The sequence below is a fragment of the Schistocerca piceifrons genome, chromosome 1 (assembly GCF_021461385.2).
Source record: "Schistocerca piceifrons isolate TAMUIC-IGC-003096 chromosome 1, iqSchPice1.1, whole genome shotgun sequence".
Lineage (NCBI taxonomy): Eukaryota > Metazoa > Arthropoda > Insecta > Orthoptera > Acrididae > Schistocerca > Schistocerca piceifrons.
The window spans coordinates 1,210,060,455-1,210,076,445 of record NC_060138.1 but is presented as its reverse complement, the minus strand read 5'-3'; the positions used below and the strand labels follow the sequence as shown (position 1 = coordinate 1,210,076,445).

Below are 15,991 nucleotides of genomic sequence, written 5' to 3'. Positions count from 1 at the left end.
TGAGCACTGGATTAGCATTCCTTTCAGAGAATATTCTTATTTATAATGTTGCTAGAGAAAACCTAGTCACCAGATATAAATGCACTGAATGTATAAATGTGGTTAGTTTTCAGTGCCAGGAGCAGCAGATAGGAAAGGATTTGAGGCTTAAGTGCATAAAATGTCAACCAAGACACCTGGTCACAGGAGACAAATTGTACTAGATGATTGGGAAATTAGCCCTGGTGGTATGACAGAAGATTTAAAAACCTAACAATTTTGAAGTGGCAGAGAGCATAGTAGGCAAGTTAGGGATGAGGGAAGTACATTATAAATGACTCAAAAAGAGGGAGGAAACTAAATACAGGAAAAATTCCTGGCAGGAAGAAAAATGTGTAAAAATCGGTAATGAGAACAACCACTTGTTGTTCAGCAAGTCTCCTCTGCCTATGGTCCCAGCAGGGAGAATACAGATTGGACACTTGGTAGAACACATAGTGAGATAACTACTATTGTCTCACAGTGTTTGCTCTATGTGTTGCCAGTACATACTCTCTGTCACTTACACAGAAAATTTCTTTGCAGTAAAAGTCTATTAGGTTTGCCCAATAGTAAGTTAGGTTGCATTTTTCCCTTTTTCAGGAATATTGAACTCATAACATTTATTGAAAAGACTATCTCCATATTCATCATTATGCATAATGTTGATAGCTGTTGCAATGCCAACTTAATGCTGGTACATTAGTGATATCAAAATCATTTAGGCATCTGTTAGCTGTGTGAACCCTGCATCAGGTGATTGAATCTCCTTATGCAGGGTTCGGAGCATCTTTTTCTTATCACTTTCCTTAACCTTCTCCTATTTGCTATCTTCCTTTTTCTTCTGATCAAGCAGCCACTGTAAGAAGTTCTGAAAGGTTTTTTTTTTCCATTTGTGCTCCCGCTGTCCGTGTTTCGACAGTTGGTAAGTAGGCACTCCTATTCATTATTTTCAGTTGTAATCTCAAGGCCCTATCATGGTAATCTCAAGGCCCTATCATGTGCGAACAACTGACAATATACTGCTTATGATAAGGAGAATGTACCCTCATTTGTGGAAAATATTCTTAGTTTTACAAATATGTCTCAATGTTTTGGTTTATTTGTACCATAGATTTTGCTGTGATAAGTTTTGCTACTGACGTTGACAGAACTATCTTTACCTGAATATAAGATGAGGCCACCCCAACCCTTTTTAAACAGACTCAGTGGGAAAAGTTTATTTTTAACATAATCTGACTAATCATAAGTAGAAACTGTTTTATTGATTCAAAGTATGTGCCTAAAAATTAATGTATAATATTCTAAACTTAGCTCATTCGCTGATTGTCTACATTTTGATAATAAAAGGAGAAAGAAAATAAACAGAGAGAAATAATTTATCTCAATTTTTATTTTCAATTCCTTTTTTGCGTACTATTTTTGCCATATCAGTATTTTTGTCTTCAATTCATCTTCATTTTTAAGCCTACTGCCATTTCTTCCTCCCATAGTCCCATAATTTGTGAACCACCCATAGCATTGGATATGCAGCACTTTCTGAACCCTTTCATAATAGAGTCACAATACTCCATGTACCCTACCTCCCATCTGTGTCAACTGTGGAGAACACCATTCGCCTTGCTCGCCTGACTGTGGGTTTCTCCAGAAAGAAAGGAAAATCATGGAGTACAAGACCCTGGACAGACTGACCTACACTGAGGCTAAGTGAAAATTTGAATGCCTGCATTCTGTGCGTATGACATCGTCTTACGCCGCCGCTACAACAGTTCTGGCACCATCAGCTCCGCCAACCCACGTCACCTCTCAGAGCTGGAAGACTGCACCTGCCCTCTAGATGGTGGGGGGCATTTCCCTCCCTGTTGCTCCTGCACCATCTACTTCGGGAGCAACACCCCCCCCCCCCCCTCCCCCAACCATCGGGGACGTCTGTCCCCACTTCTAAGCCGGAGAAGCATAAGTCTTCTTCGGCTTCTCTCGCTAGGAAGGGGTCCCTTGGGTCACTCCCTTAGCAGGTTTCTTTTAGTGGGAAAGACGACACCTGCTGCCAGTGGCTGAAGAGCCCAAAAGCAGCTGTTTGTAGGGCTTCACGCTCATGCTCAGTCCCGGATACTGAGCCAGTGAAGGCCACCCAGCCAGGTAAACCCAAGGAGCAGCGAGAGAAATCCAAAAATAAAACCCTTAGGACCAAGGAAACTGTGGTGGCACCGACACCACCTCTACCTGCAAGCTCTGTGGCTGAGGATGGGGTGGAGATTTTGGCGTCCGCTGAGGACCTAGATGTCGCCAGACCCTCAGACACAATGTATATAGAGTGCTCAGGCAATAAATTGGGTGCAGCAGGTGACTGAGGCGTAAACTGCCTCATTGAATGTTCCATGCCTTCCCAGTCTCTCGATGTCATCCTCTAGTGGAACTGCGGTGGTTTTTTCCACCGCCTGGCTGAGCTACGGCAACTGTTAAGCTTTATACCTGCTATCTGCATTGTCTTCCAGGAAACCTGGTTCCCAGCAACGCGGACCCCTGCCCCCCCGCGGCTATAAGGGATATTACAGTAACCGTAGTGACTGTAATCGAGTGCCAGGTGGAGTTTGCGTTTATGTCCTAAACTCAGTCTGTAGTGAACACGTGCCCCTTCAAACCTTCTTGAAGCTGTGGCTGCCAGAATAAGGATGACACAGGAAATAACTGTCTGCAATTTATATCTTCCTCCAGATGGTGCAGCACCCCTGAATGTATTAGATGCCCTGATTGATCAACCCCCTAAACCTTTCCTACTTCTGGGAGATTTTGATGCCCATAACCCCTTGTGGGGTGGTACTATGCTTACTGGCCAAGGCAGAGATATCGAAACTTAACTGTCACAATTCAACCTCTGCCTCTTAAATACTGGGGCCGCATTCCAGTGTGGCTCACGGTAGTTACTCGGCCATTGATTTATCAATTTGCAGCCCAGGGCTTCTCCCATCTATCCACTGGAGAGCTCACGATGACCAGTGTGGTAGTGATGACTTCCCCATCTTCCTGTCACTGCGCACAGACGCCTGCCCAGATGGGCTTTGAACAAGGCGGACTGGGGAACTTTCACCTCTGCTGTCACCGCTGAATCTCCCCCACACGGTAACATCAATGTGATGGTTGAGCAGGTGACTAGCACAATTGTTTCTGCGGCAGAAAACGCAATCCCTCGCTCTTTAGGGTGCCCGAGGCATAAGGCAGTCCTGTGGTGGTCGTCGGAAGTCGCTGAAGCAATTGAGGAGCGTTGGTGAACTTTACAGTGGCATAAGCGGCACCCTTCCCAGGCACCTCATAGCCTTTAAAAGGCTCCTCAGTGCCCTTGCACATTGCTCCGACACAGCTCCTGGGCCTGATGGCATCCACAGCCAGATGATTAAACATCTCTCATCTGACTAGAATAGACATCTTCTCGTCATCTTCAACTGGATCTGGTGCGATGGCGTCTTTCCATCGCAGTGGCGGGAGAGCACCATCATTCCGGTGCTCAAACCTTTTTAAAAACCCGGTTGATGTGGATAGCTATCAGCCCATCAGCCTCACTAACGTTCTTTGTAAGCTGCTGGAATGTATGGTTTGTAGGCAGTTGGGTTGGGTTCTGGAGTCATGTGGCTTGCTGGCTCCATGTCAGGGCGGTTTCCTCCAAGATCGCTCTACCACTGATAAACTTGTGTCCAACAAGTCTGCCATCCTGACAGCCTTTTCTAGATGGCAACACCTGATTGCCGTCTTTTTTGACTTACGTAAAGCATACGACACGACTTGGTGGAATTGGCAGAAATCGTACAACTTTGGATTAACGCTGTAACCAACTTCGAAAAATCAACAGTGCTCTTACTACAGTGGCAGTTTAAGGGCCCACACGAACAATGTAAACCGCTACATTGTCAGAAATAAACCGCCAAATATTTTTGACAGCCTGAGCTGTGAAATTAGGTTCCTACCTTACTACAATTTGTGAAGCCATAGCTTTCCTTTACAGTGCTGTTTATATTTTAGTTTGTTATACTAACTTTGTGTGATCATATTGTCCGTAGTTGCTTTATAAATATTGCAACTACAAGAAAGTACACATTTTGTCGCAAAATGCATTTTTTGAAAAATTGAAGTAAAACATAATTGGTGGTGTGTAATGAAAGATATTTACAATTTGGCTTGCTTTCTAGATCATAAAACAATTCATAACAAAAAATGTTGATTTTACTTGTGGTATTTGTTGTCCGGTTTTAGTTCACATCAGGAAACTGCGTGCTTGGACGTTTTTGAGGTACTCCTGTGTTTGCCACTAGGAATCAACAGTGCCGAACAAAGGACTGCCTAGAAAACATGCAAGCAAATGGTATTTCACGATGTGAATGAAAATCAGTCATAAATTGTCATACATGAAATCAACATTTTTGTAACAAACTGTTTTCTGATCTAGAAAGTAAGCTACATTTCAAATTTCTCATTACAGACCACTGATGATTTTATTATTATTATTATTATTATTATTATTATTTCTTTACTTTCTCAGACGTTAAGTCTGGTTAAAAATGGAAAGTGACGCGGACCTTGATCAAGCGTCACTTCCTTTTAACTGTATGGTATGTGTTATATTGCATTTAGGAACTTTTGGGTAATTGAACATGTATCAATAATTACAGATTTCTGTAGTTGTATATATAAGTTTGGATGTAGCTGTATTGCATTGATGTACTGGTGGATATTGTGTGGTATGACTCCTGTAGTTGATAGTATAATTGGTATAATATGAACTTTATCCTGATGCCACATGTCCTTGACTTCCTCAGCCAGTTGGATGTATTTTTCAATTTTTTCTCCTGTTTTCTTCTGTATATTTGTTGTATTGGGTATGGATATTTCGATTAGTTGTGTTAACTTCTTCTTTTTATTGGTGAGTATGATGTCAGGTTTGTTATGTGGTGTTGTTTTATCTGTTATAATGGTTCTGTTCCAGTATAATTTGAATTCATCATTCTCCAGTACACTTTGTGGTGCATACTTGTATGTGGGAACGTGTTGTTTTATAAGTTTATGTTGTAAGGCAAGCTGTTGGTGTATTATTTTTGCTACATTGTCATGTCTTCTGGGGTATTCTGTATTTGCTAGTATTGTACATCCGCTTGTGATGTGATCTACTGTTTCTATTTGTTGTTTGCAAAGTCTGCATTTATCTGTTGTGGTATTGGGATCTTTAATAATATGCATGCTGTAATATCTGGTGTTTATTGTTTGATCCTGTATTGCAATCATGAATCCTTCCGTCTCACTGTATATATTGCCTTTTCTTAGCCATGTGTTGGATGCGTCTTGATCGATGTGTGGGTGTGTTAGATGATACGGGTGCTTGCCATGTAGTGCCTTCCCCTTCCAATTTACTTTCTTCGTATCTGTTGATGTTATGTGATCTAAAGGGTTGTAGAAGTGGTTATGAAATTGCAGTGGAGTAGCCGATGTATTTATATGAGTGATTGCTTTGTGTATTTTGCTAGTTTCTGCTCGTTCTAGAAAGAATTTTCTTAAATTGTCTACCTGTCCATAATGTAGGTTTTTTATGTCGATGAATCCCCTTCCTCCTTCCTTTCTGCTTAATGTGAATCTTTCTGTTGCTGAATGTATGTGATGTATTCTATATTTGTGGCGTTGTGAACGTGTAAGTGTATTTAGTGCTTCTAGGTCTGTGTTACTCCATTTCACTACTCCAAATGAGAAGGTCAATATTGGTATAGCTTAAGTATTTATAGCTTTTGTCTTGTATCTTGCTGTCAATTCTATTTTTAGTATTTTTGTTATGTCTTTGTCTATATTTTTCTTTTAGTTCTTCTTTAATATTTGTATTATCTATTCCTATTTTTTGTCTGTATCCTAGATATTTATAGGCATCTGTTTTTTCCATCGCTTCTATGGAGTCACTGTGGTTATTCAATATGTAATCTTTTTGTTTAGTGTGTTTTCCCTTGACTATGCTATTTTTCTTACATTTGTCTGTTCCAAAAGCCATATTTATATCATTGCTGAATACTTCTGTTATCTTTAGTAATTGGTTGAGTTGTTGATTGGTTGCTGCCATTAGTTTTAGATCATCCATGTGATTTTGTGTGGGTATGTTCCAGTAATATTATATCCATAATATTATATCCATAATTTGTATTATTTAGCATGTTGGATAGTGGGTTTAGAGCAAGACAGAACCAGAAAGGACTTAATGAGTCTCCTTGGTATATTCCACACTTAATCTGTATTGGCTGTGATGTGATATTATCTGAATTTGTTTGGATATTAAGTGTGGTTTTCCAGTTTTTCATTACTATGGTTAGAAACTGTATCAATTTAGGATCTACTTTGTATATTTCCAATATCTGTAGTAACCATGAGTGGGGTACACTATCAAAAGCTTTTTGGTAATCAATGTATGCGTAGTGTAGCGATCTTTGTTTAGTTTTAGCTTGATATGTCACCTCTGCATCTATTATCAGTTGCTCTTTACATCCTCGTGCTCCTTTGCAGCAGCCTTTTTGTTCTTCATTTATAATTTTGTTCTTCATTTATAATTTTGTTCTGTGTTGTATGTGTCATTAATTTCTGTGTAATGACTGAAGTTAATATTTTGTAGATTGTTGGTAGGCATGTTATGGGGCGATATTTAGCTGGGTTTGCTGTGTCTGCTTGATCTTTAGGTTTCAGATAAGTTATTCCATGTGTAAGTGTATCAGGGAATATGTATGGGTCTGCAATGTAACTGTTAAATAATTTAGTTAGATGTGAATGTGTTGAGGTGAACTTCTTTAGCCAGAAATTTGCTATTTTATCTTTTCCAGGGGCTTTCCAATTGTGAGTAGAATTAATTGCTCGGGTGACTTCATGTTGCAAAATTATCACTTCAGGCATTTGTGGTATCATCTTGTATGTATCTGTTTCTGCTTGTATCCACCGTGCATGCCTGTTATGTTGTACCGGGTTTGACCATATGTTGCTCCAGAAGTGTTCCATGTCTGTTATGTTTGGTGGATTGTCTATTTTTGTGTGTGTTATCTATTGTTTGGTAAAATTTCTTTTGGTTTGTGTTGAATGTTTGGTTTTGTTTCCTTCTATTTTCACTTTTTTTTGTATCTTCTAACTCGTTTGGCCAATGCTTGTAATTTCTGCTTCTTTTCATCTAATTGCTCTATTGCTTCTTGTTGTGAGATTTTACCTAACCTTTCTCGTTTTTTGTCTGATATTTCATTTCTTATAAATTGTGTTAGCTGTCCGATGTCTTTTCTCAGTTTTTCTATTCTGATCTGTAGCCTGTGTTGCCATGCTGGTTTTGCTGTGTTGCCATGCTGGTTTTGTGGGTTACTCCTGTGTGTTGGTTGTTTCTGATCTCTGCCTAGTGTGTATATTTAGTGTAGTGAGTGCTCCTACATAAACCAGTAGTTGTAATTCTTCCATAGTTGTGTATTAATTTATTTTGTTGTGTATGATTGTGTTGATAGTTTTTATTGTTGTTTCGACTTTTGGGTTATTTGGTGGTCTATGCAAGAATGGTCTAATGTCTGTATTTGTGTCTTTGTATTCTATATATGTCAACTGAAATTTTTCTTCTATATCTAACATGTGTGTCACTTCATGTTCTGTTTGTACTTGTGCTGGTGGCTGTCTTAAGATTTCGTTTTCCTCTGATTGTTTAATTGATGCGTTTTGTTCTTTGTTTGTTTTCTCTGGGATGTTTGAGTCCATTACTGTATTTTCTTCTTCTTCTAATTGCACATTATTTTGTTCCAGTATTTGTTGTACTTGTTGTTTGATGTTTTCTAATTCTGACTGGGGTATCCTGTTATTATTATTATTATTATTATTATTTCAGTAAAATGAAATGGATTTGGTGACAAAAATGTTTTCTTGTAGCTGCAAAGACAAGGTTTAAAATACCTTGAATATTAGACATAAACTATTCTTATTTTATTCATAATGCATGCGTAATCATCTATATGATATTATTGGAAGTCATGATCATGTTAGCTGTTGTGTGATAGGCTAAAAGAAGCAAATCATGTACCTGCCATCTTGATTTAATTTCTCGTGAAGGTAACATATGCTGTATTTAAACGTTTTCTTATTTATAATTGCATGTTACAAAAGTATGCAGTTCCAGCAGTAGATGGCATTAAAAATCTCTCCAAAATGCTATTTTTGGTACAGTTCGTTGTGGTAAATTGGCAGGAAGTGCTGCTTTGGAATATAAAACCTTTGCCTAATCAGTTGTACTATGTAAACGCAGTGACTTCAGTAGCAGTAGTTTAATCTGTGAATGTAAGGTGACCCTGTATTTTTTGAAGGACAGATTTGAGAAAAACCCTTGTCTTGTAATTGGGTAAATATGGTAATTTTAATAATAGTGTAACAGCTCTCTGTTCACAGAAATAATTAGTGTGCTCCTCCTTATAAATGTGACATTTCCTTTTCTATTACCTGAAGTGATAATAGCCTAAGTTTTTAAAATAATTGAAATATTGTTCCTTTTAATTCTTTGCATCATTTATTTATTTATTTATTTACAGTTGTTACGTGTATGCTGTGCTATGTGTGAAAGTTGTTGTGACAAATATTGTGTTACATTTAATTAATTAATTCATTTCCAGATTGGTCGAATGTTCCCTCAGGCAGTTTATTTCCCCATAAGGACATTGTACCTTACACTGAAAATAGAACAGAGAGAACGAAATAAAAATGTCGAAATGGTACCTGTGACTAAACAGGTAAGTGGCACAGAAATAAAATATCCCTAACTTTTGCACTCTAGCTATATTTTACTTGCTTTTCCAGTTATCTCGTAATATGAGTAGTAGTAGTAGTAGTAGTAGGAGGAGTAGGAGGAGGAGGAGGAGGCGGAGGAGGAGGCTTGTTGTTGTTGTTGTTGTAGTCATCATCTTCACTCAAAAGACTGGTTTGATGCAGCTCTCCATGCTGCTCTATCCTGTGCAACCCTCTTCATATCTGAGAAATTACAGCAACCTACATCTCTCTGAATCTGCCTACTGTATTCATTCTTTATCTCCCTCTCCAATTTTTACCTCACATGCTTCCCCCCAGCACTACATTGGTGATCTCTTGGTGCCTCAGAATGTGTCCTACCAGCCAATCCCTTCTTTTGGTCAGGTTGTATCACAAATTTATCTTCTCCCAATTCTGTTCAGTACCTCCTTGTTAGTTACATGGTCTACCCATCTAATCTTCAGCATTGTTCTGTAACACCACATTTGAAAACTTCTATTCTCTTCTTGTCTAAACTATTTATCGTCCATGTTTCACATCGATACATGGCTATACTCCATACAAATACTTTCAGAAAAATCCTAGCCGGCCGCGGTGGTCTAGCGGTTCTAGGCGCTCAGTCCGGAACCGCGGGACTGCTACGGTCGCAGGTTCGAATCCTGCCTCGGGCATGGATGTACGTGATGTCCTTAGGTTAGTTAGGTTTAAGTAGTTCTAAGTTCTAGGGGACTGATAACCACAGATGTTAAGTCCCATAGTGCTCAGAGCCATTTGAGAAAAATCCTAAGGGCCCAGGTTTGATTCCCTGTTGGCTCGGAGATTTTCTCGCTCAGGAACTGGGTGTTGTGTTGCCCTAATCATCATCATTTCATCCCCATTGATGTGCAAGTTGCTGAAGTGGCGTCAAATCAAAAGACTTGAACCTGGCGAACGGTCTACCCGACGGGAGGCCCTAGTCACATGGCATTTTTATTTACTTTCAGAAAAGACATCCTGACAAATCTGTTCTTGATATTAACAGATTTCTCTTCAGAACACTTTCCTTGCCATCGCCAGTCTACATTTTATATCCTCTCTACTTCATCAGTCATCAGTTGTTCTACTTCCCAAGTAGGAAAACTCGTTTACTACTTTAAGGTGTCTCATTTCCTAACCTGGTTCCCTCAGTATCATGTGATTTAATTCAACCACATTCCATTATCATCATTTTGCTTTTGTTGATGTTCATCTTATATCCTCCTTTCACAATCCTGTCCATTCTGTTCAACTGCTCTTCCAAGTCTTTTGCTGGCTCTGACAAAATTACAATGTCATCGCAAACCTCGAGGCTTTTATTTCTTCCCCCTGGACTTTAATTCCTACTCCAAATTTTTCTTTTGTTTCCTTTACTGCTTGCTCAATATATAGAGTGAATAACATCAGGAATAGACTACAACCCTGTCTCATTCCTTTATCAACCACTGCTTCCCTTTCGTGCCCCTTGACACTTAACAAGTGCCATGTGGTTTCTGTACAAACTGTAAATAGCCTTTTGTTACCTGTATTTTACCCCTGCCACCTTTAGAATTTCAGAGAGTATACCAGTCAACATTTTCAAAAGCTTTCTCTAAATCTACAAACGCTATAAATGTTGGGTTGCCTTTCCCTAACATAAGTCATATGGTCAGTATTGCCTTGCGTGTTTCTACATTTCTGCGGAATCCAAACTGATCTTCCCCTAGGTCAGTTTCTACCAGTTTTTCCATTTTTCTGTTAAGGATTTGTGTTATTATTTTGCAGCTATGACTTATTAAACTGATAGTTCAGTTATTTTCACACCTGTTGTCACCTGCTTTCTTTGAAGTTGGGTTAACACATTCATCTTGAAGTGTCTGATGTCTTATACATCTTGCCCACCAGGTGGAAGAGTTTTGTCATAGCTGGCTCTCCCAAGGCTATCAGTAGCTTTACTGCCAGGGTCTTGTTTTGACTTAAGTCTTTCAGTGCTTTGTCACGTTTTTCATCCAGTATTATGTATCCCTTCTCATCTTCCTCTATGTCCCCTTCCATTCCCATAATATTGGCCTCAAGTAAATCACCATTGTATAGACCCTGTGTATACTCTTTCCACATTTCTGCTTTCCCTTCTTTGCTTAGGACTGGTTTTTTATCTGAGCTCTTGATATTCATATAGGTGGTTCTCTTTTTTCCAAAGATCTCTTCAATTTTCCTGTAGGCAGTATCTGTCGTACCCCTTGTGATATACACTTCAACATCCTTACATTTGTCCTCTAGCCATTCCTGCCTAGCCATTTTGCACTGTCAATATCTCTCTCTCTCTCTCTCTCTCTCTCTCTCTCTCTCTCTCTCTCTCTCTCTCTCTCTCTCTCTCTCTCAATATCTCTCTCTCTCTCTCTCTCTCTCTCTCACTCCTTTTCGCCTGCTTCATTCATTGCTGATTAAATGTCATATCTCTTCTGTTACTCAAGGATTTCTACTAGCCCTCTGGTGCCTTCACTATTTCGTCTCTCAAAGCTACCCATTCTTCTTCTACTATATTTCTTTCCTCCATTCTTGTCAATCGTTCCCTAACGCTCTCTCTGAAATTCTCTACAACCTCTGGTTCTTTCAGTTTACCCAAGTCCCACATTCTTAAAATGTCACCTTTTTGCAGTTTCTTAAGTTTTAATCTACAGTTCATAATCAATAAATTGTAGTCAGAGTCCACATCGGCCCCTGGAAATGTCTTACAATTTAAAACCTGGTTCCTAAATCTCTGTATAACCATTATATAATCAATCTGAAACCTTTAGGTGTCTCCAGGTCTATTCCACGTATACCGTATTTACTCGAATCTAAGCCACACTTTTTTTCCGGTTTTTGTAATCCAGAAAACAGCCTGTGTCTTAGAATCGAGTGCAAAGTAAGTGGAAGTTCTGAGAAATGTTGGTAGGTGCCGCCACAACTAACATCTGCCGTCGAATATATATGTAGCGCTACGTAGGCATGCTTTGCAGGCACAAAGATAAATACTGGCGCCAAAACCTCTGCGTCAGTAAATAAATTAAAGAGGCATTTCAATGTACTACGAAAATCTGACTGGCAAGACTGTTTGGGATGTTTGTCAATGTGGCCAACTCTATGTTCTGAATTTTTTCCTACCTGTGAGAAGAGGTGGTTGCTAATAGGAACTTTTATGAATTGTGAATCACATGCAGTATACCATAAGAACAATACGAATATAAACATTTTTCCATGTGTTCTTTCGTGCTTGCTGCTATCTCATTTAAATCCTGTGTGCCTAGTGAACTACGAAACTAGAGTGAGACAACAGCAAATGCGGAAGAATATACATATCATGTCATGTTTATATTTGTATTATTCTTATGCCTGATAGTGATATAGTCAGAAATGAAGCACGGCAATTGACTAGATTTTTAAATCTAAGATGACTCTAATTTCTGTGCAGAATGTAATGTACTAAAGAGCCGACAGGCCGTAAACACTCAGAATGCGACAAATGAAGCACGGCAATTGACTAGATTTTTAAATCTAAGATGACTCTAATTTCTGTGCAGAATGTACGGCCTAGAATCATTATTTTGTTACTTAATTAACTTGCTGTGTGTTTTTAATTATTGAGACATGGGCACTAACGAGTGTACTGCAGAACAACATAATCTAAAAGAAAACAACAAATGAGTTTTGTAACATTTTAACATGTGTGTTTGTACCTAGATGCAATAGATGTTTCACATGTTGATATATTTGTAATGTTTAATGATTTAGAGTAGTTCAGTACTCTAATTAAGTATTAATAAAGCCTTGATGAATATATTCGTCAGGTCAGAGATCTTAAAATAAAAAAGATTATTTTGTAATTTACTTCTTTTCTTTTGCTTGTCAGGCTTCCACCTCTGATACTGGTAATACTGCTGTGGGCAGCCCAACACCAGGTGTTGCAGGTAAGGAGCATCCTTTTACGATCCACAGTCAAATATATGAATCCATATGGTTGGACTATTCATTTTCTCACTTACCATCCATATTGACGATCTGCTGTAAGAAATCACCACAGTACAAGGTGGGACCAAGGAAAATAAAAGTATTCTTGATGATACTAGAAGTCATAATTGTAATAAGTGAAAACAGGGAAGAAAGAATGCAGTTTGAATGCAATTTGGTGATTACTTTCGGAAATAACCAAGAATGTAAGATATGGAATATAATGAGCATCTACATAATTTACAATGCATGTTGGAGGGTGCTTTGCTAGTCATTCTCTCTCTCGTTCCACTCGCAAATTGAATGAGGGACGGTATCGGTATGAGCTCCAGTTTCCCTTATTTTTTCCTTACTCAAGTTTGGGGACAGTAGAGCCCTTCTACAGGCTGTCACAAATGCTGATTCTCCAAACTTTCTCAATACCAGGTCTTGAAAAGCTCTTGCTCTTCGCTCCTAGGATTCTCATTAAATTTTGGGCAAACCATTTTCATAAAACTCTCATATTGCTCCATTTCCACATACTCATACTGTTAAAATTGACTGCTAACACATCTAGCAACGTGCCTTTGAATTGCTTCAATGTCGACCCAAAATCCGATCAAATGAGGGTTTCAAATACTCGAGCAGTATTGAGGAGTGAATCACACATGCTTCCTGAACATGGTGTCTTTTATAGATGTGCTGCACATTCACAAAACTAAGAGTAAACTGTTTTAGTCCCAGCATATGCCTTCTCTACGACTAACCTTATGTTCTCACTACATTTCGTGCTGTTTTGTAACTTGATAGCTAAATAGCTAACACATGAGACTGAGTGGAGTAACATACCATTAACATTGTATTAAGGTAGCAAAGAAATATATCTCCTACTCATCCAATTTAACTTACATTCATTCACCTTTGAAGCAGTCTTGCTATTCATTGCACCAAAAAGAAATTCTGTCCAAGTCATCCCTAATCCTCCTACACCCACCCAGTGACATCAGTTTTCTGTGCACAACAGCTTTGCGGGCGAGTAGTTTCAGGTAGCTGCCTACGTTTTCTGGCAGATGTACATGGAGGACAGGAGTGCTCCTGTGACACTTCGATGTGGCACTTCCGAAGTTACATTCAGCTACTAGTGTCCTTAGTTCTCTCGGTATAAAAGTTTTCGAGCCACTCGTATATTTGAGAACCTATTCTGTGTGCTCAGACCTTTGTTAATATTCTGTAGCGTGGTACCCCATTGAACACTTTCTGGAAATCTAGAGATACAGAATCTTGCCATTGGTCTGCACTCACCATTTGTAGGATATCATATGTGAAAAGTGTGGACTAGTTTCTAAATTCTTTTGGAATTGTGGAAAGATCTTCTCTCTCTAGGGAACTAATTGTATTTGTGCTGAGGGTGTGCTCAAGGATCGCATAGCAGACCAGCATTTAAGATATTGGTAAATAATTGTGCACATTTCTTCTATTTCTCCTTCTGTATGGGATTAACCTGCACCTTTGACAGTCACATAGGACCATTCATTATGCAAGAGGTCCACATTGAATGTGAGCTAAGGTGTGCCAATGCCACACAGTACTACTTGAAACTGACTTGGAAATTGATGAAGGGGTGTAGTTCTGTTTGCTTCAAGGTGGTTCAGCTATTTAGTGCAAGTATTGAAAGTGCAGCTTGTTTTTCTGTTGCTAATGTGTTTCTTTCCAAGTTGCATCACTTGGCGGTGTTGCTGTAGTGGAAAGAAGCAAAACTGTGGTGAGCACTGTGGCTGTGCACGGAATAGTTTGTGATTTGCATTTGTGTTGTCAAGGAATGTAGAGGAACAAAATTTATTGTGATTAGGTACGATGATAATGAGCAAACACTGTAGACATTGGGAGAGTTTCAGAAGATTGTTTCATTGTGGTCTCAAAGATTTGAAAGGACCACCACGGAATAGCATATCATCTCTGATAAACTAACCAAGGGTCTTGCAAAGTGTAAGTTGCAATACTGTTTGGTAGGTGCGTTATAACCCAAATAATTATTAGATTCGCATTAGCTAAGCATCAGTGCATGTGATACTATATGAATGACAATGACAAAAACATTGGCTTGATGGGTTCCTCATATTTTAACACTCATTAAAGTTAGATATAGTGGGAATTAGTGAAGTTCAGTGGCAGGAAGAACAAGACTTCTGGTCAGGTGACTACAGGGTTATAAATACAAAATCAAATAGGGGTAATGCAGGAGTAGGTTCAATAATGAATAAAAAAAATAGGAATGCGGGTAAGCTACTACAAACAACATAGTGAACGCGTTATTGTGGCCAAGATACATACGAAGCCCACGCGTACTACAGTAGTACAAATTTGTATGCCAACTAGCTCTGCAGATGAAGAAGAAATTGAAGAAATGTATGATGAAACAAAAGAAATTCATCAGATTGTGAAGGGAGACGAAAATTTAATAGCCATGGGTGACTGGAATTCAGTAGTAGGAAAAGGGAGAGAAGGAAATGTAGTAGGTGAATATGGATTGGATGTAAGAAATGAAAGAGGAAGCCGCCTAGTGGAATTTTGCACACAGCACAACTTAATCATAGCTAACACTTGGTTCAAGAATCATAAAAGAAGGTTGTATACATGGAAGAATCCTGGAGATACTAAAAGCTATCAGATAGATTATATAATGGTAAGACAGAGATTTAGGAACCAGGTTTTAAATTGTAAGACATTTCCAGGGGCATATGTGGACTCTGACCACAATCTATTGGTTATGACCTGTAGATTAAAACTGAAGAAACTGCAAAAAGGTGGGAATTTAAGGAGATGGGACCTGGATAAACTAAAAGAACCAGAGGTTGTACAGAGATTCAGGGAGAGCATAAGGGAGGAATTGACAGGAATGGGGGAAATAAATACAGTAGAAGAAGAATGGGTAGCTTTGAGGGATGAAGTAGTGAAGGCAGCAGAGGATCAAGTAGGTAAAAAGACGAGGGCTAGTAGAAATCCTTGGGTAACAGAAGAAATATTGAATGTAATTGATGAAAGGAGAAAATATAAAAATGCAGTAAATGAAGCAGGCAAAAAGGAATACAAACGTCTCAAAAATGAGATCGACAGGAAGTGCAAAATGGCTAAGCAGGGATGGCTAGAGGACAAATGTGAGGATGTAGAGGCTTATCTCACTAGGGGGTAAGATAGATACTGCCTACAGGAAAATAAAAGAGACCTTTGGAGATAAGAG

The 15,991-nt window shown here is 38.9% G+C and overlaps 1 protein-coding gene across 1 annotated transcript in view; it reads left to right on the top strand.

Annotated features, from left to right (window-relative positions):
- Window positions 1-15,991, top strand: part of LOC124779432 (transformation/transcription domain-associated protein) — a 453,680-nt gene that overhangs the window by 350,664 nt on the left and 87,025 nt on the right. The window contains exons 57-58 of the mRNA XM_047253711.1: window positions 8,658-8,774; window positions 12,677-12,734. Coding sequence (XP_047109667.1) covers window positions 8,658-8,774; window positions 12,677-12,734 — 175 coding nt within the window. The remainder of the gene's footprint in view (window positions 1-8,657; window positions 8,775-12,676; window positions 12,735-15,991) is intronic.